This window comes from Somniosus microcephalus, chromosome 5, assembly GCF_052327205.1.
Source record: "Somniosus microcephalus isolate GS21.2 chromosome 5, FLI_Smic_1.0, whole genome shotgun sequence".
NCBI classification, from domain to species: domain Eukaryota; kingdom Metazoa; phylum Chordata; class Chondrichthyes; order Squaliformes; family Somniosidae; genus Somniosus; species Somniosus microcephalus.
The window spans coordinates 200,373,648-200,398,266 of record NC_140991.1 but is presented as its reverse complement, the minus strand read 5'-3'; the positions used below and the strand labels follow the sequence as shown (position 1 = coordinate 200,398,266).

Here is a 24,619-nt window from a genome sequence, read left to right as displayed (position 1 = left end):
CATTTTCTGTTGTTATTTTACTTTCATACTGGTGCTTGTTTAGGTATGATTCTGGGAGATTGACATCCATGAGCCAGCTCCCCTCATTTATACCACAAAATCCAGTAATCTTTATCCCACTGTACACCCAGTTTTCATAGGTCTTTGATTCTGTCACAGGGAAAGATCTTGACAGCCAATTTTTGAACATTAGTTGTGCAGTGATAATGAAGATGTCCACTGATTGAGAGGCTGGCTGGCTCCGGACGGGTGGGCCTGCGGCACTAGGCCGCACAGAGGAGGGAGGGAGGAATCCCGTGGGGGCCGGGGTGGGGGCGGCCGGAAGAACGGTGGGGGGCGGGGGGCGGGGATCGTATCGCGAACATTGCGAGCCAGGGAGCAGTCAGAAAAGCAGGGGGGATCAGACTGCGAAGATGGTGGTGAGCGGCCAGAAAAGCAGTGGTAGGGGTCCGAAGAAGATTGGGGGACCGGAGAGTGGCCGGAGAAGCAGAGGGATTGATGGCCTCATGGGGGGGGTCTCTGATTGTGGTGGGTGGGTTAGGCAGGGACCCTGGATCCAGGGTTAAGTGTAAAGGCACTTAGGGCTAAAAATTGAGTAGCGCCCCAATTGAGGCGCTAACTTCGCCGGGGCGCTCCCGGAAAAATTAGCACCCCCCGCACCGGAAATTGAGTGGTTGCACCCCAAGAGGGAAGTGGGGCACTACTGGAAGCGCCCCGCCTCCCTCTTGGGGCGCTGCGAATGAATATCGTGGCACTACGTGCCGCAGCGCCACACGCTGCGGCACGTCACGCCGCGGTATTGCAGGCCTTCCTCCCCTTCTTAAAGGGGAGGGGCCTTGTGCAGTGCAACCTGGGGCCCAGCTGGGCCCCCAGGGATCGGGAGTGCAGGCAAAAGAGCCCAGCACCCAAGAGAAGTGCCGGGCTCTTGGAGCGCAGCTGGCACTCCGCAGGCGGGGGGGGGTTCAGGAGGCCGGGGACGGGAGCGCAGGCAGGTGCTGGCAGGCGGCCAGCAACAAAAATGGCCGCCCCGCACCTCGCCTTTAAATTGCGCCTCCCCGGCCGCAGGTACGCCCCCCTGACCCTGTCGGACATAACGTCTGGCGGTAAATCACGGAGCGCTCCCAAAGATCATGGCCGGGGCGTGAGCGGGGCGCTGTGCACACCAATGATGTCATCGCCAGCGGCGCAGCGCCGCAGGGCGCTACCGGTTAGCGCCACCACTAACCTCCCGCTGAATTTTGCGGGAGGCGTGGGCAGTGCCGCGCCCGGGTGCTAGTTGGTTTGCGCCCCACTTAGCGCCCTCTTAAGGCGCTAACGGGTGGCGCTACCAACTGAATTTTTCCCCCTTAGTTCCTGGATCCAGCAGTCCTCGCCTTACATTAGCTGGCGGGTTTCACGAGGCCTGCAAAACCCGACCAGCTAAAGTTAAATACAAAATGGAGGTTAAAGAACATAAGAACATAACATAAGAAATAGGAGCAGGAGTAGGCCATTTGGCCCCTTGAGCCTGCTCCGCCATTCAATAAGATCATGGCTGATCTTCTACTTCATCTCCACTTTCCTACACTATCCCCATATTCCTTGATTCCCTTAATATTCAAAAATCTATCGATCTCTGTTCTGAATGTACTCAATGACTGAGCCTCCACAGCCCTCTGGGGTAGAGAATTCCAAAGATTCGCCACCCTCTGAGTGAAGAAATTTCTCCTCACCTCAGTCCTAAATGGCCAACCCCTTATTCTGAGACTGTGACCTCTGGTTCTAGACTCCCCAGCCAGAGGAAACATACTCCCTGCATCTACCCTGTCAAGCCCTGTAAGAATTTTGTATGAATTATAACAACTTCCAGCCTCTTAATAATATTTAAATAGATGACCCGCCTCCTGGCAGTGGATTGGCTGCCCGCCCCGGATCCCACCTCCTTTGAAACCGCAAGTGGGCGGGTTGGTGGCAGGTTCAGGTCAGGATTCAGGTTTTTAATACTTTAACTACCCACACCCCACCCCCAAACCCACCTGATTTTTTAGGTTAAAACTCCCCCCATTGTCTTCGGTCCCCGCCACAATCTCCATTCTCTAGCCACCGACTCTATCCCTCTCCCTGGCAACTGTCTGAGGCTGAACCAGACTGTTTGCAATCTTGGTGTCATATTTGGACCCGAAATGAGCTTCCGACCACATATCCGCGCCATCACTAGACCGCCTTCCACCTCCGGAACATCGCCCGACTCCACCACTGCCTCAGCACATCTGCTGCTGAAACCCTCATCCATGCTTTTGTTACCTCTAGACTTGACTATTTTAACGCACTCCTGGCTGGCCTCCCACGTTCTACCCTCCGTAAACTTGAGGTCATCCAAAACTCGGCTGCCCATGTCCTAACTTGCACCAAGTCCCGTTCACCCATCACCCCTGTACTCGCTGACCTTAACTCGCTTCTGGTTAAGTAACGCCTCGATATTAAAATGCTCATCCTTGTTTTCAAATCCCTCCATGGCCTCGTCTCTCCCTATCTCTGTAATCTCCTTCAGCCCCACAACCCTCCGAGATATCTGCGCTCCTCTAATTCTGGCCTCTTGAGCATCCCTGATTATAATCGCTCCACCATTGGCCGTGCCTTCAGCTGCCAAGGCCCTAAGCTCTGGAATTCCCTTTCTAAACCTCTCCAACTGTCTATCCCTCTTTCGTCCTTTAAGACGCTCCTTAAAACCTACCTCTCTGCCCTAGTATCTCCTTATGTGGCTCGGTGTTAAATTTTGTTTTATAACACTCCTGTGAACCGTCTTGGGATGTTTTACTACATTAAAGGCGCTATATAAATACAAGTTGTTGTTGTTACTGTATCGATTCAACGTCTGTTTCTGTCAAACACCTTGGGATGATTTTGTGCATTATAGGTTCTATATCAATGCAACTTGTTGCTGTGGGGGGTTCATTTTAGTTTCACTAAAATGTACTCCTGAAATTTAGTGACTCTTTCAGATGGAGGGGGAAATTACATCTGTAATATCATCAAAATAAATGTTCCGATGTTAAAGTCTGTTACTAAAGTGGTTCAACCAATATTAGATTTGAAGCATGATCCATTCAGTCAATTAAAAAAAGCCCGAAGTTAAAATCTCTGCATGCCATAACAGAAATTAGCATGGAAACCTGAAGTCAGGTTAACTTATAAATAGGAATTCTAGGGTAGATTTTACAAGTTTGAGCTTCCAACACAGAGCTTTGTGCATTGGGAACGCATAAAGGGAATCCAGGTCAGTGAACCACTCAGATTGTCCTTCCATCTTATTCAGCCCCAACCAAACGCACCATACCATCCGCCTTGCTGGTTTCTTGCTCAAGCTGAACAGTGCAGAATAGTGCCCTGCTTGACCCAGATCTGGGCTTCAAACCGCATTGGGGGATTTTAAATGCAACTGGGTTTCTGGTGGTAAACCACTGGTTTTATTAAGACTCTAGCCTGCCCACGGCAGAATGAGGCCACAGCGATTTTAATCACATGGCTTCATTAACATGCCGCCAGCTTCCTTCCCACCCGGAATGGGCAGGAGGTGAGTGGGAGGCGGCTGCTGGACTGTGGAAATTTGGGCAGCTGACACTCAGGTAAGTGCTTCCCCGCTCAGATCGGTGTTAAAATGGCAGTCAGGGCCCAATGACATCATTGGATTCCATTCTGCATATTTAAAGAAGGACCCCACAGGTTTCAGGTGGGCTGCCTTTGCTGCCTGCTCAGGCGCAGGCAGGTTAAAATTGAAGATGGTGGCAGGACATCGGCAAGTAAGTCGCCCAGTCAATTTTACTGCCTGCCTGCCTGGTTTCCACCAGGTGGATAGGGTTATAATTGACCACCATGTCTTATACATCTCCAAGCTGCCTACTTTCACCTCCACCTCCACAACAAGACCTACCTCTGCTACTATCTCATTCCACCGCCACCAAAATCCTTATCCATGCATACATATAACTTCTCCAATGCCATGCCCATCAACTACCCATGTATTAGTAATGTACATGCTTAATCAATTGTATCAGTGCATTTCACTCTTGTGTTATGTGGTGGTAGAGTTTCTGCTCGATTGCGATGGTTTATTCAGTGCAATTCGCCCGAATAACCTGCGCAAAAGGTCACAGAATTTTAAGTGCAAATTACGTTCATCACAAATTGAGTTTTCGCGATCTATTGCATTAGTTTAAATAACATCGCGCTAGAATCCGGCCCCACCACAAAACTGGCCATGCCCCCAGATCGAATTAATCACCATTGGGAGCTTCCGCTAATTGCGTTCATTTGCAGGCTTCAAGAAGTCTCTAAAAATTAAGTTGGTTATTTGGGCACAAGGACAATATTATGAATGTTTTAAAAGCTTTTGAATGTAATTATTTTTAATTTACTAAAAGACTGACTACTGTACCTCAATATAGCTAGCAATTGGCACTGTATATTTTTTAAAATTCATTTTTAGTAATTTAAAATTGCGATACTCACAGGTGGTGGATTGACACTGTGATTAAAAATGCTTATTTTTTTGTGATAAACCCATTTTCTTCTGTATTAATCAAACTGCATCAAGTTATCACTCTTAAATATATCAAGGGATATTTTTAAAAGCAAACAGATTTTAAAACGCTGCCTGATTGCGCTGGTTCATGGCAGAGTTTGCATTTGGTGATATGCAGAGGAGTTTGAGCTGAAACTCAAGAAAAGAAACACTTCTCCAAACAAGCGCAACTTTGCCGATTGTGCCCAAAGTGAAAACTCTACCCCTTGAACTTCTCTATGCTGGTTTGCATGTATTGCTATTAGGTTCTCCCCTCGCTGAAGTAGTAACACTGGTGGATGATTGCGTAGTGAGCTAGTGAACTGCATGGGACATAGACTGCCTGATATTTGCCTCTGCGGGTAACCCTGATGTACATGCGTCAATACAAAAGGTCTTCTTTGCTGGTGTCACTATGGGGTCATTGCATTCAGATGTGGTGCCTACTATCATTTGTGTTGGGCTACATGTCTGCCGTTGATATAAGTGGCATTTGGCTGCTCCACTGCTGCAGAATGTCGTCTCCCAAGGCTCACAGATCTGTCTGAACATAGAGCCATTGGTACATATGAGGTCTTGATATATTTCCCTCACAGTTACCTAAAACCATTCTGTAATCAAGTTCAAGCTGCTATGCCTACATCTTGGAATTTGAATTTCAAAGCCTGTACAGCAGCAGTGAAACAATTAATGAAAATGCTGCTATAGTACCTACCAATGGCTGTGCAATTCAGGATGAAATGTTCAGTAGCAGAATTTAGGACAAACATTGCCCCATGAAATCATCAATGTGGAGGTAACAATGCACATCTGAGCATTGGAGTTCTCCAATCTACCTAGACCACCTTGCACTGTCATGCAATATGGTCCGGGTGCTTCTACTGCAGTGTTTCTATCTCTGCTGGTGTCTGATGTTATTGGGGATGGCAATGGTTGGTGCTTTTCAGGTTCAGCTGGGGGATTAATAATTCTCCTTGCTCTGTAAAGAGAACAGATGGTACATTATAGGGTAGCTTTTACAAATTTGCACTCCCAGTGTGGAGCTTAACCCACCGGGTATGTATTTCTGGAATCTGGACACAGAGGTCAGCGGGCCCATCCATTAATTCATAAAATCTATCCTCGTGAGTAAGTAAGCACAGTTAACTATTTAGGTGTGTACTGTCATAACAAGAACTATTATGGACAATTATTGATCGTATACATGTTGATGTAACGTATTGTGCCGATCATAGAATATTTGAATAACATGGTACATACCAGGAATTCTAAGCTCTTCCCAATTGCAGGAGACTGCAGAGCCTTCCAAGCATTCTATCGTGAATAATTCAATTACTCTTTTCTCATATGTTGTTAGTACAGCCATGTTATACTATCCACCACCTGTTCACACTGCACCCTTGTACATTCACGTTTACCTTTGAACAGAACAGCAACGGTGATTGAGACAGAATAATTTGATACATCGAAATTCCTTCCTGGAACATTTATTTCACTCTGTGGCATGTACGATTTAACTGGCATAGCCCTATTATTTTGACCTAAGATCTTATTGCTACATTCTTACTAACATTTGTGCCTGCTAATACTGCTTTAACAACTGCTACTTTCCTACTGTAAATATATATATGCGACACTTGCTCACCAATAATCTGCTCATCAATGTTTAGTTTGGGTTCTGCCAGGACCACTCGGCTCCAGACCACTTTACAGTTTTGGTCCAAACATGAACAAAAGAGCTAAATTCCAGAGGTGAGGTGAGAGTGACTGCTCTTGACATCGAGGCAGCATTTGACCAAGTGCGGCATCAAGGGGCCCTAGTAAAACTGAGGTCAATGGAAATCAGGGGAAAAACTCTCCACTGGCTGGAGTCATACATAGCACAAAGGAAGATGGTTGTGATTGTCGGAGGCCAACCATCTCAGCCCCAGGTCAGTGCTGCAGGATTTCATCAGGGCAGTGCCCTAGGCCCAACCTGCTTCATCAGTGACCTTCCCTCCATCATATGGTTAGAAGTGGGGATGTTCACTGGTAATTGCGCAGTGTTCAGTTTCAGTCGCAATTCCTCAGGTAATGAAGCAGTCCATGCAGCAAGATATGGACAACGTTCAAGCTTGGGTTGATAAGTGGCAAGTAACATTCACGCCTCACAAGTGCCAGCCCATGGCCATCTCCAACAAGAGTCTAACCACCTCCCCTTGACATTCAATGGCATTACCTTCATCAATCCCCCACCATCAACATCCTGGGGGGTCACCATTGACCAGAAACTTAACAGTTTGGTCAAAGAGGTAGGTTTTAAGGAGCGTGTTAAAGGAGGAAAGAGAGGTAGCGAGGCGGAGAGGTTTAGACAGGAAATTCCAGAGCTTAGGGCATAGGCAACAGGAACATTATTGTAGATCCACCATTATTGGCTGATATTTTTACATTACCTCAGATGAAAACACATTCTGAGGAATCAATCACATATTTCAAAACTGTGCTTTCCAGCAAATGTGTTTTGGTGGATGGGTCAGAAATCAGAAATCAAAATGACCATGTTTCTCATTTTGTTTTCAAACAAACAAAAGGTATGACCGTTAAAATCTATTACAACAGCATTCCATCGTAGCATGACCGAAATTTCCTTCAAACACAATTTTTAGGGAATTTCTGGCTATTTTAACAATATATTCACTGTTGTTTACATGCAGATAATATGCCTTATATAAAATGATTTGGTTTTAAAGAGGTACTGTATTAAGGTTGATGAGGGAAAACAATTCCACAGCCACACATTATTTTTATCAGAATGATGCCATGATGTTTGACTATTTTGAATTGCATGAAAAAAATGTCTTTTAAACATAAATGCAGTTTTTCTTTGGTTGCAATATGCTGCCATAAGTAACATTCATAGTATACAGCATACATGTCCTTTACATGGTACGGTGTGATTTTGTTTATTCATTCTTGGGATAGCAAGTTAGACCCTTCAAAGTAGCATGTGGGCAAAATAAGATCTGAAATGTCACACGTTTTAATTCAAACAAAGCTAACTTTGAATTAATGAACAAAACAAATTGACTAATTGAAATAATTGATGAGGGAAATTATTAGATAGTAAATTTATGGAACAACAGTGGAATCTATACAAGCTGTTATTAAACCAAGTATATACCCATGAAAGGTGAAAGAAGTACTTCTAGATCATGCAACTACAGTTTGTGAGGGTGATTAGGATCCATATTAAACAAAAGAAGGCTTATGTAAGGGTGAAGAATTGTGGCAAGAATAAGGATGGGGAGGATTTAAAAAAGAAATTAAAACACCCAAAAAATGAGGAAGACAAAGATGGAATATGAAAAAAGTCTTGCAGGTGTAATTGGAACATTTTTTGTAAGTACATCAAGAAAAAGTAAGTGGTAAAGGAGGAGGTGGGCCCTTTAAAGACAAATTTATGTATGACAATAATAGCTAACCGGGTCCTACTGAAACTACTAAATACATATTTTGCTTCATTCTTCACAGCAGAGAACAAAACGATCATGCCAGAGGTATGGGGAAAACTAGAGATTAGTGAAGGGAAGAAATTCACAGACATTCAGTATAAAAAAAACTGTAATGGATAAAATAATGGGATTGGATTCAGATGTATCTCTGTTAGCTCATCCAGCCCTATAATGCCCCCTCCATTCCTGACTCTGGCCTGTTGTGACACCCTACCCCAGCTACTATGCTTTCAGCCACCTAGGCCCCATACTCTGGAATTCCCTTCCAAAACCCTTCCACCTCTTCATCTCCCTATCCTCCATTAACAGCAACTTGCATTTAAGAGATTGTAAGACCTTCCTTAAACCCTAACTCTTTGATCAAGCCTTTAATTAGTGCCTCCTAATATCTCCTTCTTTGGCTTGGCACCATTTCTTTATTATGCTTCTGTGGGACATTTTCCTACATTAAAGGTGCTATATAAATGCAAGTTGATATTGCTGTAATTATATCTCTAAGCCCAAGTGGCTTCTACCATGGGTATTAAAATAAATAGGTGAGGAAATTTGGGTTATATTAGTTATAGTCTTCCAAACCTCAGGAAAGATATATTGGCCCTGGAGCGGGTACAACACAGATTCACCAGAATTATACCAGGGCTTTAGAAGTTAAATTATGAGGACAGGTTACAAAACATGGGTTGTATTCCCTTGAGTTTAGAAGGTTGAGATGCGATCTAATCAAGGTGTTTAAAATGATAAAAGGATTTGATCAGGTAAATGAAGAGAAATTATTTCCTGGGTGGAGGGGAGATCCAGAACAAGGGGCATAATCTTGAAATCAGAGCTAGGCCATTTAGAAGTGAAATCAGGAAGCACTTTTTCACAGATAGGGTAGTGGAAATCTGGAACTCGCTCCATCAAAAGGTTGTGGATGCTGTCTCAATTGGAATTTTCATATCATAACTGAGATGGATAGATTGTTGTTGGGTCAGGGTATCAATGGGTATGGAGCAAAGGTGAGTAAATGGAGTTGAGGTGCACATCAGCCATGATCTAGCTGGATAGCAGAACAGGCACGAGGGGCTAAATGGGCTATTCCTATTCCTATGTTTTTAAACTTCTCTCTCGGAGGAGAATCCAGAAAAAGATATAAGTCAGAAAGTCCTCGGAGCTGCTTCCATTCCTCTGCTGTAACTTTGCTAGAAGTGTGGCAGAACCCCTGTTTACACGCACATCCGTCCAAGTTATAGATGTGGAGCAGGAGCAACGTTGAGGAAATTCCCGGCCATTATCTTAGAATTTGAGTAATTGAATGAGTCCACATCACGGAAGACCTCTCCTGGTCCCTCAACACCTCCTCTCTGGTGAAGAAGGCCCAGCAGCGCCTATATTTCTTGAGGAGGCTGAAGGGATGTAATCTGTCACCCCTGATCCTCTCTAACTTCTACTGCTGCACTATAGAGAGCATCCTGACAAACTGTATCACGGTATGGTACGGCAGCTGTAGCTCCCATGACCGGAAAGCCCTGCAGCGGGTAGTCAAAACTGCCCAACGCATTACCGGCACCCGGCTACCGACCATAGAACATATATATCAGAAACGCTGCCTACGGAGGGCACGGTCCATCATCAAAGACCCTACCCACCCCAGCCACAGTCTGTTCGCCCTCCTACCATCTGGAAGACGCTACAGATGCATTCGCACCCGTACGACCAGATTTAGGAACAGCTTCTTTCCCAGGGCTGTCATCCTACTGAACTCCACAAATAAACACTAAAGCCTGCACATCTGCCAATGCACTTTATTATGGTTATGTTTATGTTAATGTATTACAAGCCAAATGTATGTTGAATGTTTAAATGTCTTAATCTAAATGTACACTCTCGGGAGCCGCAAGCCTACATTTCGTTGTACTGCACTTGTGCACTAACAATGACAATAAAAGTTGATTTGATTTGATTTGTAAATTAGGATAAAAAAACAAAACTGCCATTGCTAACAAAATGGAAGAGCAGGCGATGGACGGAATGGCCTACTGCTGTTCCTCTGCAATAAACATCACCTCAGTTCTGGCACGAGTGAAAGGAAATCTTGTTTTTTCTGGTAGTTTGAAAATTGGCTTCTTACAATAACAACATGAATTTATACAGCGTCTTTAACGTGGAAAACGTCTCAATGTGCTTCACAGAGGCGTAAACTGTTCAGTAATGTTGTATTTAGACGTTTGTGCCAAAAGAGTATCTCTATCATGTTATAGATCAAGAGGTGATCTATCTCACCGTGATCTGGCGTCTAGATGTATTGGAGTTCGGGTTTTTTTACACTTCGCAGGTACAAGGCTGATGTTAGGGGTTCTGATAGACCAATATTCAGTCAGTTTAATAGCTGTTTTAATGATGTTGTCTCTCCGCGCCGAGCTGTCACTCTCCTGCACATCACAGACTCCCTCAGACAGAAAAATAATTGGCCGTTTTTATCCTGCATGGAAAAGGGGACCCGGTGGGAATAAGACGTTTTTTTTCCCTGGGACAATTACATCAAATGCATTCGGCGCAATAACTTCTGGTTCATATTCATGTGTATTTGCTTTTAATGGTCTCAATATCTGAATGTAAAAATTACAATCCTTAACCACGCGAATTGCAAAATCAAAAATTATTGCTGAAGAAAATCCAACGCCATCTGTTAAGTGCCGGCGCCAGATTAAAAGCCAAAAAAGGATAGAGAGGGGTTTGAATGGAAAGTCATTGCCTGTGATCGCAATCGTATTCGACAGTAGCTCCGCAACAGAAAGGGTTAATATGGACAGGGCTCCAGTGTAATCTGCTCTTGCAAAATAGTGAGGGTAAACCAGCTGAAAGTTAGTGACACCTATGGGACTGATCGCTCTATAAAGAAATACCAGTAAAGAAATTATCTTAAATTGAAAAGTTTCTTTTTCAACTTGTTGTTTAGAGGAGGGTGGGAATAGTTAATATCGATTGCAAAAAACATAAAACAAATAATTGAAACATTGGAGAGAACGAGGAAAACCAGAAGCGTGAAGTTTCCGAAGCGAACGTTTTAGAACGCACTGCTGATGGAATCCAAACGCCTATGAAATCCTCCACAATTGTCATCTGATTTACAAGAAAAGTCCATCGAGTTAACGGTAAGAAAATTGTCTGGGGGTGGGGGTGGAAGGATTAAAACTTCGGTTGTATTTCAATGAACCTGAATACCTCTGACTTGACTCAGTTAATGGTTTAAGGCTAATACCTGGAGAAGCTGAAGAGCAAAGGGTTCCATTGCTGGTAAGACACGTGAGTTCTGTTTGGTAAAAGTCTGCTCATTTGTCACCCACTGACTTGACATTCAATATGCAAAGCGAACGGGACTGATGAAGTTGTCTGTCCTGAATATACAACGTGGAAAATAAAGTCTGGCACCTTTATATAAATAATAAACAACAATGACAGACAACATCGTGTTATGGATCAAATTAATCTTCTGTATTAATGTGAAATGGATCAACAACAGAACTGCAGCAATCTTCAAAGTGATTCTTTTGTCCCTGGCCGTTATAGACTTTGAAACATCCCACAGTGAAATTCCCAGAATTACTTGTACGGCACTACAGACTGGAGTTTCTAAGACAAGATCAGTTCCAATTCAGAATGCGATTTGTAAAGTGCAGTAATCTGTGTAAGAGGATAAATATGCAGAATTCTTCAGACTGCAAATTGTTAAATCTAGACACAAGAGCTCAATTCTCAGATTTGATGAAATAACAGATTGTAGCAGCTCGTCCGTTTTCTGTAATCATTACATATTTGGGAATAAGGTGTAAATGAATTGGTGGACGTGGAGGTTTTATTTTCCCTTCCCCCAGGTATTGATTGGAGCTGGTCGCTTTCTCATTTCATTTGGGTTGAGAGAGATCAAGGAATCTGTTTGTTTATATGTTAACAAATCCCTCCCTCCTCATGTCTGATTAGATTAATAGACGACCAATCAGAGTGGAGGAGCGGGGGGTGTCTGGCTCCACCCTCGGCCCCGCCCCAGAGGTCTCTCGGCCAATGGTCACTCGGAGGGGGCGGTGCCACAAGGCGGACGCCCCGCCCATTGGTTGACATTTAAAAGCGATTGCGGGATATCCATGTGGAGGAGGGGCTGCGGGGGGAGGGCGAGAAAGGCGGTGCGGGCCAAGGGGGCGGAAGAGCGGCTGCAAGAATTCAAGACAAATACATTAAAGAGTCGCTGCCGGGTTGTGGTTTCTGATTTTTTTTGATTATAGATAGCTATCTATTTTACACTTTTTTTTCTCTAGGTGGGGGTTGTTGAGTCGAGGGGGTTGGACTCATGATGCAGTTAGCAGAACGATGCTTCCCTTCCACCACTAGCCTGCCCAAGACTTTCTACAGCTTGTCCTCTTCTCCCGAGAGCCACAGCCCGGCGTCCACACACCTCGAATTCACGGACACCGATCGAAGCGAAGCCCTCCAGGAGAACGGTGACATTCAGAAAAAATTCACCAGCTCCACCATGCTGACCGAGAACGAAAGCCACAATTTCGCCAGCTCCAAAGGGGCGGCGGCGGCGGTCGATCGGGGTAAAAGCTCCCCGGCGGCGGCGGACGAGGACTTGGCAGAAGTTCGCTACAGTTTGGACGGTTTGGGAGCCGAGAGATATTTCCTGTCACCCGTCGCCCCGCAGAACCTGAGCCCCAGCCATCACCAGCAGCAGTCCCAGCAGCAAGCCGGGGGCAATGCAAGCGCCCTCCTGCCCTACCCGGGCCAGCACCCCTCGGCTTTCCCCGTGAACGGCGCTAGCAGATACCTGAGTCCTCATTCCGTGTTGACTAACGGCGCCTACAACCCGATCTTAACTCCGGCCGGAGCCCAGGCTTTCCCCCCTTCGGCTTATCCAACTTACCCCGGATCAGCGCGCTCTCAGTACGGACACGGTTACCAGAGTGGACCGCTCTACCCACAGTACCAACCGACCATCCCACACCCGACCCGAGCACAGGTCTACCTCTGCAATCGGGCACTTTGGCTCAAATTTCACCGGCACCAGACCGAGATGATAATCACCAAACAGGGCAGGTAAGGCTCCATTGCTTTCATTAAATAACGACCAGCGTTATAATTGCACGAGCGTTGGCTTTGCCATATGATGGGCATTGTATATTCTGAAGTTTTAGTTTTACAAGGTAATAATTCTGAATTTCACCGTATCTCTGAAATATCGATAATGTAACTAATATATGTGGGGCTATTCTCTCAAGACTTGTTCTAATGTGCACTTGATTTTTCTGGCTTATTTTGAGCTGTGTCCAATGATGGTGCTACAAGTTGTTGCAGAGCAAAAAGAAAGAATTTGCATTTATATACTACAGTTGTAATGTAGGAAATAAAGGGTCGAGAGAGGAGATATGTGTCAGGCCCTAAATAGTATAGGGATGTCAAACATGCTCCATATATGTATAATTAAGGAAGGTGTAACGTTCAGATGTAACTTTGGCTCAAATCATGTGTTTGAAGGCATAAGAGACAGCCGAATCCCGAACCTGAGTGTTCATCTGTAATAATTGAGTACCTGTGCTGACCCATATACCTGAGGAGAAATCCAGGGCGTGTGCCCTCGAGGTTTGGTGCTGCTCAGCGATACAACTTCTGAGTGTTCACCGGTAATGAAATATTGGAGAACAATTTGCACAAGGTTACTGTCGGCCTAAGTTTCCAAATATCACGTGAAATGGATCTATGCCATTCTGAAAATTGTTGGTGAATACAGATAGCGCCGAGTAGACTGTAAATGTGCAGGTTCGATTGGCAGCGATCCCTGGCGTGTCAGCTCCGGCTCAGTTGGTAGCACCCTCGCATCTGAGTCAGAAGGTTGTGGGTTCAAGTCCCGCTCCAGAGACTTGAGCATAAAAGTCCAGGCTGACACTCCAGTGCAGTACTGAGGGAGTGCTGCACTGTTTTTTGGATGAGACCTGTCTGCTCTGTTAGGTGGACAGTAAAAGATCCCATGGCACTATTTTGAAGAAGAGCAGGGGAGTTACCCCGTGTCCCAGCCAATATTTATCCCTCAATCAACATCACTAAAACAGATTATCTGGTCATTATCACATTGTTGTTTGTGGGAGTTTGCTGTGTGCAAATTGGCTGCCCCGTTTCTGACATTACAACAGTGACTGCACTCCAACAAGTACTTCATTGGCTGTAAAGCACTTCGAGACGTCCAGTGGTTGTGAAAGGCGCGATATAAATGCAAGTCTTTCTAAATTCCAATACCACTTGTTTTCGCTGGCTTTGCAGTTTTTTTGACTGCTGCTACAAGTTGTTTCAGAGCACGAGAGATGAGATAAGTGTCAGGCCCTAAATAGTGTAGGGCTATCAGACATATTCCATACATCAAGTATCATTAAGGAAGGTGTACAGCATAAAAGCCTGCGGAATCCCAGAACCTGGCACTGTCGCCAGAAATCTTTTGTTTTAGAGGAACAGAAAGCTGATTGCGTTAAGCAGTCAAGATTCCCGATCTGAATTTGGATTGAAATGGTTAATAAATTTATCAGCTAAACCTTATTTATAAAGGCGTTGATAAAGCGATCCGCCCCTTTTATTCTAAAGGTACGGATGAATTCTGGACTGGGAAGAGATTTTGCAGTCATTCTCTGACACTGGACTAACTAGCTTTATATCACTAGTATTAGCCGTCATTGAGGGTTAAATTCAGTTATATAATTTGAATTTCCTGTATTGATGATTTTATAAAATTAAAACTCAAATTCCAATGTTCTGGATGTCGGTAGGGCTGGATGTAAAGTGTAATCTATAACGGTATTTTAAGGCCATATAGATATTAGGTTTGGGTTTTAAACCAAGGTCTGTGTCACAAGCTCTTTTCGCTTTCTATACTCTGGTACTCCGAGCAAATACAAATTCGGTGAGATTGTAAAATTATTCGCGTTGTCCAGCTCGAATTATTTTCCACAAGACCGCCTGAATTAGATTAATTTGCGACCAGATTCACAGACTCCAGTTACCGGATTGGCGACTTTGAAACAGAATGACATTGATAAATTACCTGTGCTAGCTATCGGGACAACTTCATAGAGTTCGCTACAATACTTCACCATTACATATTCCGTGTTGTTTCTCAATGCACGCGATTCCCTTTGTAACTGCCGGTAAAGTTTCATCCACCACATTATTGGTGAGAAATTGTTATGTAGAAGATCACACCTTTATTGGTTCTCACGGAAACAAAGCTTTCAATTGCGTCTTTTTTCTCTTTTACACATTTAAAAGTCTGGATCCAGCTTTGGTTTCGTCCGTGCAGGGAAGAAAATCATATCACCTTTTGATAGTTTCATTATTATTTTTTCGGTGACGAAGTGTAACACTGAAAACTATATCCTCTGGCTGCTATTATGCTAACAGCTCTCTGAGATGTTATACGGTACCCGTCTCAACAACAACTTGCAATTATATCGCGCGCATTTAACGTAGTAAAACGTCCCAAGACGCTTTACAGGAGCTTTATCAAACAAAAGTTGAGACTGAGCCACATAAGGAGATATTGGTGCTGCTGACCAAAAGCTTGGTCAAAGAGGTAGGTATTAAGGAGCGCCTTAAAGGTGGAAAGAGAGGTAGAGGGATGGAGAGGCTTAGGGAGTGAATTCCAGAGCTTAGGGCCTAGGCAGCTGAAGGCACGGCCACCAATGGTTGAGCAATTAAAATCGGGGCTGCTCAAGAGGCCAGAATTGGAGCAGCACAGATATGGGGTGGGGGTTGCTGAAGGAGATTACAGTGATAGGGTTAGGACCAGGCCATGCAGGGTTTTGAAAACAAGGATGAGAATTTTAAAATTGAGACATAGCTTAACCGGGAGCCAATGTAGGTCAGCGAGCACAGGGGTGATGGGTGAACGGGACTTGGTGTGAGTTAGGACACAGGCAGCAGAGGTTTGGATCACCTCAAGTTTTGGTAGGGTGGAATGTGGGAGGCCAGCCAGGAGTGCATTGGAATAGTCAAGTCTAGAGGCATGGATGAGGGTTTCAGCAACAGATGAGCTGAGGCAGGGGAGGAGTCGAGGGATGTTTGGAGGTGGAAATAGGTGGTCTTAGTGATGGTGCGGATATGTGGCTGGAGACTCATCTTGGAGTCAAATATGACACCAAGGTTGGAACAGTCTGGTTCAGCCTCAGGCAGTTGCCCTGGAGAGGGATGGAGTCAGTGGCTAGGGAACAGAGTTTGTGGAGGGGATCAAAGACAATAGCTTCAGTCTTCCAAATATATAGTTGTAGGAAGTTTCTGCTAATCCAGTACTGGATGTTGGACAAGCAGTCTGATAATTTAGAGAAGATGAAGGGGTCAAGAGAAGTGGTGGTGAGGTAGAGCTGAGTGTTCTCAGCATACATGTGGAAACTGATGCTGTGTTTTCGGATGATGTCACCGAGGGGCTGCATGTAGATGAGCAATAGGAGGGGGCCAAGGATAGATCCTTGGGGGACACCAGATGTAATAGTGGGGAGTGGGAAGAGAAGCCATTGCTCCAGTAAAGTATTAATCTTAACCGATCACTCGCCTTTCATATTTAACAATTATTTATTATGGACTGACCTTACTGTCACGGCCTGTTGCTGGGAAATGTGGTTCAGAACATTTTATAAAGTAAATACAGTTTCGTCAAACCCATTCTTTGTATTATAACTTTTCATTCCCCCTCCCCCCCCCCCCCCATTCTAAAACAGTGAATTCCATCGCTTCCCTCACTCTGTTCAGTCAGGTGCTGCCGCTGAAATCTCGGCGAGACCACCAATTGGCTCCTCGTTTTATGTTGGAATGGGGGTTCACCTTAAATTTTACAATGTAATATTCGGGCTGATATCCCGCTGCCGCTTCTGTTTCAAACTGACGCGGACACAAACACTAATGGACTGTAGTCCGATCACGATTGTCGTTTTTTAACGTAGAATAATTGATGTACCTGTCGGCTTACCTTATTGGATTAGTCGATATGTTTGATTTATTTAATCCGATTCAGTGATGTTCCTTTACATTCATTAACGTTTTATGAGAGTCAACAGTCCGGAGAATTACACATTAATTAAACCTTTGTTTTTTTAAATTTAAATACTAATAGATCCGGTGCTATTAGTTAGTGTATTTCGACCGTAAATTGTGCGTTAATCTATGTTAAAAAAAAATCAACGTAACCTAGTTTCAATGTTCGTATTTCTATTCGCAATTAATCCCCCAAGAAAATAATTGTCAACGTGTGGGGTATAATCTCTACGTAATAAACTGATGCAATTTGTAAAAATACACTGACTATAGAATGATAACATTCCAGTTTTGAAACTCAAAAGGCATTTATTTAGCGTTACACATTTTCAGTACATTAGGGGGTTTAATTTTGCAGTCTTTTGTGTTGAAATATTTACCCATCCCGTTAGTACAAAGATTTCCCGAGATCATTGAAACTGAGAGGCTCGGTCCGGCCCAGGTGCACGAATGCTGACAGACCTGAAGGTCTTGTCGAATCCACGGACCGAGGCTGACGGAGCCGATCGGTTTCAGTGCCCGAGGTCAGCTCTGTTACCGGTCCTGTTCCCAAGATCAGCTCAGGTCAGAGTCTGTGCATCAAGCTGAGCGCTTAAAAACTCTCCTGTTCGGAAATCAGTTTTCTGCTCTTGAAATTAAACTGCAAAACTTGCCAGGCTTTGTTTTGGAATTATGCTCCCTCCCCCGCGTATCTCACTGTTACATTTCAAAACAATGTGCGCTTAAGAAGACTGTGCTCTGTGAATGTTGAAAATTCATAGGCACAGTTATTGGGACCGATATGATCACAATTGCTTTCCAAAGTATAAGTTATTAAAGCTAAACTACAGAAAAAGTCTACCACGGAGTTTGTCTTCTCCAAAGTTGGGGAATTTCCCGATCTGACCTGGCTCCTAGCAGCTCGTGCTTATCGGTGAATGTCGCGCTTCCCATTTCGCCCTCGATGCCTTACCTGAGACTTAAGACCCGCTTAACTGTTTCGCTAAGAATATTTCTTGCCGATTCAATTATCGGGCTTCTGTCGTTTTATGTGCATTGCTCATATAAAATGGTATGTTTTTGTTGCTTACTTTATCTTCCAGGCGCATGTTCCCCTTCCTGAGTTTTAATATCTCTGCCCTAAATCCGACATCTCATTACAACGTGTTTGTGGAGGTCGTGCTGTCCGATCCCAATCACTGGCGATTTCAAGGAGGAAAATGGGTGACTTGCGGGAAAGCTGACAACAACATTCAAGGTGCGTGTGACCGCTCAACATGTGCAGCCCCTCGTCCCCGTGCATGGTGTAAATTGCAGTCTGTTTGCACATGTAATTGCGTCCCGGTTACTCTGTGTTTAGAGGCAAGGCCACATAAAGTTGTACTTTCATCAGATTTGGACACACATCTCCCCCAAATGTCAGTTTGTTCCGGAATGTGTTCATTGTTTTGAATGCCTGATAGTAAATTACTGGAGAAAAGTTATGTTGTAGGTGGCACTTTCAAAGCCCCAATTTCTCTGTGTCGGTATTGGTTTAACAAGTTATATCTTGAAGGTATTAATACCACAAGCATTTGGCATACTCCCCCTCCTAAGCATGTACTTAACATAAGAACAGAAGATGCTGGAATCACTCAGCATCTGTGAAGAGGGAAACAGAGTTCACGTTTCAGGTCGATGATCTTTCATACTTGAATTGCCAATACGCTTTGAACAGACAAAACTTTTTAAAAATCGTATTCTTCCTAACTGATTGCATATAACAAGATGCTCCTGTACGAGTCAGTGGTGCTGTTTATAAACCGACTTAAGACCAGAATTTCCAGCGCAGAATGATCCCATGGTGCCTGTGCCGCTCCTAGCACTTCAACCGAAGTTATCCCTTGCCCCTTTACCGTCTATTACAACAATCTGCATTTTAACGTAGTAAAATGACCCACTTCCCTTCACAGGGGCGATTATCAAACAACATTGTGTTTTGATTTACATGGAGAAGATGCTGATGTATGGGGTAAAATAAAGACGCGCTTTTATCAGACCTTTGAGAATCAGCTCTCATCCAGAAATCGCCTATGTGACTTTTCCACTGTATTAAGAGTTGCCTATTTGGTTCTGAATTCAGTTTTTTTAATGTTGTGTATTTAAGTATACAAAAAAAGTTAGGTTGATTTTTTATTTCCGTCTCTATGAAAACGATCTGACATTGACACCTAGGTAACTGAAAAGGGAACACTGCCCCTAATCATACTAGAACGATTTGGAGTTGGACCAATAGACTGGCACTCAAGAGGAGGGCACCACTAATAAAAATGGTCCAATCAAACCAAAAAGTTTGCTATTAAATCATGATCCGGTTTACTTCATCGGTGATCCAGGTGTCCGCCGGTAGCAGGAGGCTTTAAACTCCCCAGTAGACACCGGGTTATCGCGTTCCAGGGTCACCCCCGCGATCATTCTTCTAGGTCTCGGTTTGCGAACAGTTTCGAAAAATTTTAATCTGTACAGGGGATTCACTTCTTTAATTCGTGCACGTTGGACATGTGCAGCTTTCAAATGTGTTGTGCATTAAGTGGACATGTCCGTACTTTATTTATACCGTACTTTGGCAAAGTATACAGGTTTTCTAAGTAGTGCAACTATAATTTTGAATATTACATTAATTTAAATTGTCTGAACAGTGCGACTTTCTAATGTACAGTCAAAATCAGTATGAAATCCCCCCCCCCCCTTACAACCGGCATGTAATATTCAAAATTATAGTCGCACTACTTAGGAAACGTGCAATTCTGCACAAATAGTGGATGTGTGATTGATGAGCTGCTATCCAAAGCAAACGTCGATATCCCTGCAATGCTATTCAGAGGCTGTACCTTTAAAATTCGGAGTTTTTCCTCTTCTCTGAGACAGGTAGACAGCACAACTGCAGTTTTGTCCGATTACACTTTATACAGAAATGTAACGGGGTTGTGGATGAACGAGTCACTACAGCCGGGTGTAAATATCGGAGTTTGTTTTTGCACAGGGGTCAGTAACGGCAATGTACAGGCTGCTTACACATCAGCAAAGTGACACCTGAACAAAGAATTAAATCCATAGCTCCTCATCCAAACCAAGATGTTAAAAGTGCAGCCTAGTGAAAGTTGGTTCCTTGAACTTGTGTCAGGTTGAATGTGAAAGGATTCAATTGGGATGTGAGGCTGTCGAGTCAGGGTGGGGCAAAGGCATGCCTTCTAACAAATCTTCTTTCTGAATAACGTGAACTAGTTTTATTAATAACAGACCATATAAGCTGGGTCATAGACGTCTGCACAGATGACATTAAAATTCAGTATTTAAAAGACCCAGTCTCCTGGTCAATGTCACCTTAATTGGTTACTCAAAATAACAAATAGACACTCGGTTTCAAACTGAAATTAACACAAAACCTTCATTCAATGTCACTAACTTGTTCCTCACAATGTTGTCTTTCGTTTTATTTCTTCCAGGTAACAGATCGTATGTTCACCCTGAGTCTCCAAACACTGGGGCTCACTGGATGAGACAAGAGATATCCTTTGGGAAACTTAAACTGACTAACAACAAGGGCGCAACTAACAACAGCACTCAGGTGAGGCAGTAAAGGCAGGCTACACCTCTCGCCAATGTGTTAGACTGAAACTAAGCCTGTGTGGAGAATGTGTGACAGTTGCATGTTTTTCATTCTTACAGATGGTGGTGTTGCAGTCCTTGCACAAATATCAACCCCGGCTTCATATAGTGGAGGTGAATGAAGATGGTGCAGAAGATATAAGTGACTCTACGAAAACTCAAACTTATACCTTCCCAGAAACGCAGTTCATTGCTGTGACTGCCTACCAGAACACTGATGTAAGTGTAGTTTATTCCAGATTTGAATTGTTAAAGCAAATCCAGCTGTTGGCAACTGATGAATTTTACAATTTTTTTCTATTAGATCACACAGCTCAAGATTGATCACAATCCGTTTGCCAAAGGGTTCAGAGACAACTATGATTCGTAAGTATATGCTTTCAGTATAATAACTTTGAATTAAGGTAAATTTTCCCTTTTAAATCTCGCTTTTTCATGGGAGTTGGTCAACGTTCTATTCCCTTTTTTAACTCCTCAGTATGTTCACTGCTCCAGAGAATGACAGATTGACCCCATCTCCCACGGACTCACCCCGATCCCATCAGATAGTGCCTGGGGCCCGTTACACCGTTCAGCCTTTCTTCCAGGATCAGTTTGCCAACAGCATACCATCGGCCCGGTTCTACAATGGCGAACGAGCAGTGCCCCAAACGAGCGGCATCTTGTCACCCCAACAGACCGAGGAGTCCAGCAACCCTCCCCAGAGGTGGTTCGTCACCTCTGTACAACAGCCTGGCACCAACAGGTTGGATTTTACCTCTTACGACACAGATTATGCTACCAATGCCTTGCTGCCCTACGGTCTCAAACCTCTACCCATCCAATCTGCTCATTCTCTGAGCTACTATCCTGACCCAACATTTGGCTGGAGCTCCAGGAGTTCCCAGTACCAGAGAAAGATAGCCTCTGGGCTAACATGGTCCTCCAGAACGAGCCCATCAGCTTTCCCAGAAGACCAAGTGTTGTCCACTGAGGAAAAGTCAAGAGAGGAAGCCAACTCGCCCTGGATTGAAACCCCTCCATCCATCAAATCCATGGACTCAGACTCTGGACTCTATGAAAACGCCTGCAAGAGAAGAAGGGTCTCAGCTGGCAACTCTAGCACTGAAAACTCCCCAACAATCAAATGTGAGACAATTACTTCTAAAGAGTACAGCAAGGATGGCGCAAAAGCGATGGGCTATTATACTTTCTACACCAGCCCTTAGAGTATTCATGTGAAGTTTGCCTGTATATATCCAATCCATTCACCAAATGTCGAGATGGTCTTACGAGTGCCAAAAAGACTAAAGTTTCCTTCCACCGTAAGAACTGATCTTGTACAGTCTACCAGTGCAATCAAATTTTTAAGAAGGTGCCAAAGCTTTCTGATGCTGTAAGCAACAAGATGGATATATTCTAGCTAAGCCTGTCCTCAATGTGATGTCCCATAATATATAGTATTAATTTTAGAAGGAATTTCTTCACGGGGGGTGTGGTGGTGGTGGGGGTGGGGGGTGGTGGGCTTAAATACCAGATTGACTTTTACCATATGTGGTTTTATTTATTTGATGATACAATGATGTACAGTTCCTGTTCTGTATAGTCTACTGTAGACTAGGTGCGGTATGGTGTAAAAGAAGATGACAGTGTTAGTTCGATGAATAAAACCCAGTCCTTTCCAGTTCCATCAGTATGTACAGATTAAGCAAAAACAGCTCTTTTCAAGCATTAAATTTTTCAAAAGCAATAAAGTAAGACTGGATCAAACTGCAAATGTCAACTTTTGAAGGGATGCTGTGAGTAAGGAACTAATGTACTTGTAAAGTCTTGATAAATGCATAACTAATGCACTTATAGTTCTGACCATTTCCCATCTGTCATTCACATACCAGAAATAGAATACTGCAAAACTTGTTGGCAAATTAGTTATGTGTTTATCAGGCTTCAGGTGGCCATTTGATTGTAATTTTGGAAATTAAAGTCTCACATACAAATGAAATTCTTCATAAAGAAATGGCGCATTTTATAGTGTCAGCATATATGTACCATCGGTTTAAAAAAAAGACTTTTGGCATTATCAAACATTTTTTAACGTGTGCAATCATTCTGTGTATACGTGCTGAAGTGAGACAATTTTAAAAGTCCCTACAGTCGTCAGACCAAGAGTCTAAAATAGTCTTGAAATGTACTTTGCTACGTGTTTTAAGAAAACAAATCAGGGCTTCATTGAAAGATCGTGTCCATGTGTGGTCTCTACAAAATAAAGCACCAGATCCTGAAGAATTGGTCAAAACGCATTGTACTGAAATCCCACCATTGACAATGCATTCACAGACAGGCTCAACGAAAAATGATGAGCTCACACATTTCGAAATGATACATTCTCTCTAAAAAATCGCGAGAAGGAAGAAAATCGGAGAACAAGAAATAGCGAAAAGTTCCTGGAATATTTTTGACGGTTTGGACAATCATATGAGAGAATTCCGAATAAATAAAAAAAAGTACTGTAAGCCTGTCTCCTTTTTGATGGTGAAGGTTAATTCTGGCAGTTTACACGGAGAAGAAAGCAATCAGGATGCATAATCTCAATAACTAGAAATGTTGACATTTAATTATTTTTCACAATTAACACTACATTTAGACTGTAGCTCACAGACACGTTAACATGCGACAGTTAGCTGAGGCTGACGACTATCTTTTTTGTTTTAAACGACATCATTATCTAAAAAATTTCCTGCTGCACTTTTTTTTGTGAAATGAAAAGCAGGCTCGGTATAAGTTAATATTTCTTTATCCGGTTTGACCAGCACGAAATCTCTACCGCTTTGCAATATCACCTCCATTACAGACATACATTCAACCGGCAGTCTCGCAGTTGCAAACTTGTGACAAGCTTCTTCGTTTATTTTTCTACTTAAATGTGTTATAATGCCAGTATCGTATTCTTTGTATTTTCTTTTTGATTTGCACTCTCCCAAAACATTTATAGTTAAGTCAAATGTATATAAACCGCATTGAAGGTCAGATTTACAATCGTGTAAAACCAGCCAACAGTAGTAGGAGATGTAAAGCGACAATGCTACCTGTGTGCAGCTTTTGCAATATTGAAAGGTTTTGGTAATGCCACCAACGTAGTTCATTGTGAATTCAGTCCGCGCCCAGCAACCTGTCTTTTGTTTGATAACGTTTGATAAAGGCTATATAAATGCAAATATTGTTGTTGTCTCCAAACGCCGCCTTGTGGAGGATCGGAAGGTTTGCAGATTGGAAACAAAAGACAGAAAACTGAAGTAGCACCAAGCGTTACCGAACAAGCCAGGCCATCAATGGATTCAGTGTAATGCAATACTTTACTTTTCAAATACCAGCTCGCACATTTTTTTCATAGTTTAGACGCTTACGTTTACACAGTCTGATCGGTATTCGTGTCGTGAGTTACAGTGAAAATAGTCCAATAGATACAAGATTAAGGTTAACGCTGGCATTCTGGAAACTTACCGCCACATTGAGATATTTGAATAAAATGGACCTTTACATGTCTTCATTCGATGTTAAGCCTTACTGGTGTCGCACTGTTGGGTGAAGCGGCGGATGTTCAGTTATCAATCTTGAACCATAAAAAAATGTCCAATATAATAAATCACCGCAATAAACCGAGCATAATTACGAGGGTCCATCTGAAACCTGAGGGTATATTCATCTATTTTTATAATGTTTCAGAAATAATTAGAGGATAAGAAATGCTGTAGCTTAGCTGAATGTGAATGCGTGTGTGTGGGAATCCCCAGTAAACTTCGCTCCTGTCTACAAACCATCCCGATTTCTCGCTGTGTGTTCGCACCGGCCGATGCCTGTCCCCTATCTTGAGTTGGAGACCGGTCCTGGTATCTGATCCTTGGGCTCGAACACCCGACCTCAACTACAGGTTAATCCTAAT

The 24,619-nt window shown here is 43.5% G+C and overlaps 1 protein-coding gene across 1 annotated transcript; it reads left to right on the top strand.

Moving 5' to 3' along the window:
- The first annotated feature begins 12,227 nt into the window (after positions 1–12,227).
- On the top strand, positions 12,228–22,164 carry eomesb (eomesodermin homolog b). Its single transcript, XM_085988567.1, has 6 exons — positions 12,228–13,101; positions 18,156–18,310; positions 20,538–20,659; positions 20,761–20,919; positions 21,005–21,066; positions 21,179–22,164. The coding sequence occupies exons 1-6, from the start codon at positions 12,356–12,358 to the stop codon at positions 21,906–21,908; spliced, it is 1,974 nt and encodes a 657-aa protein (XP_085844693.1). The 5' UTR covers positions 12,228–12,355; the 3' UTR covers positions 21,909–22,164.
- The last annotated feature ends 2,455 nt before the right edge of the window (positions 22,165–24,619 follow it).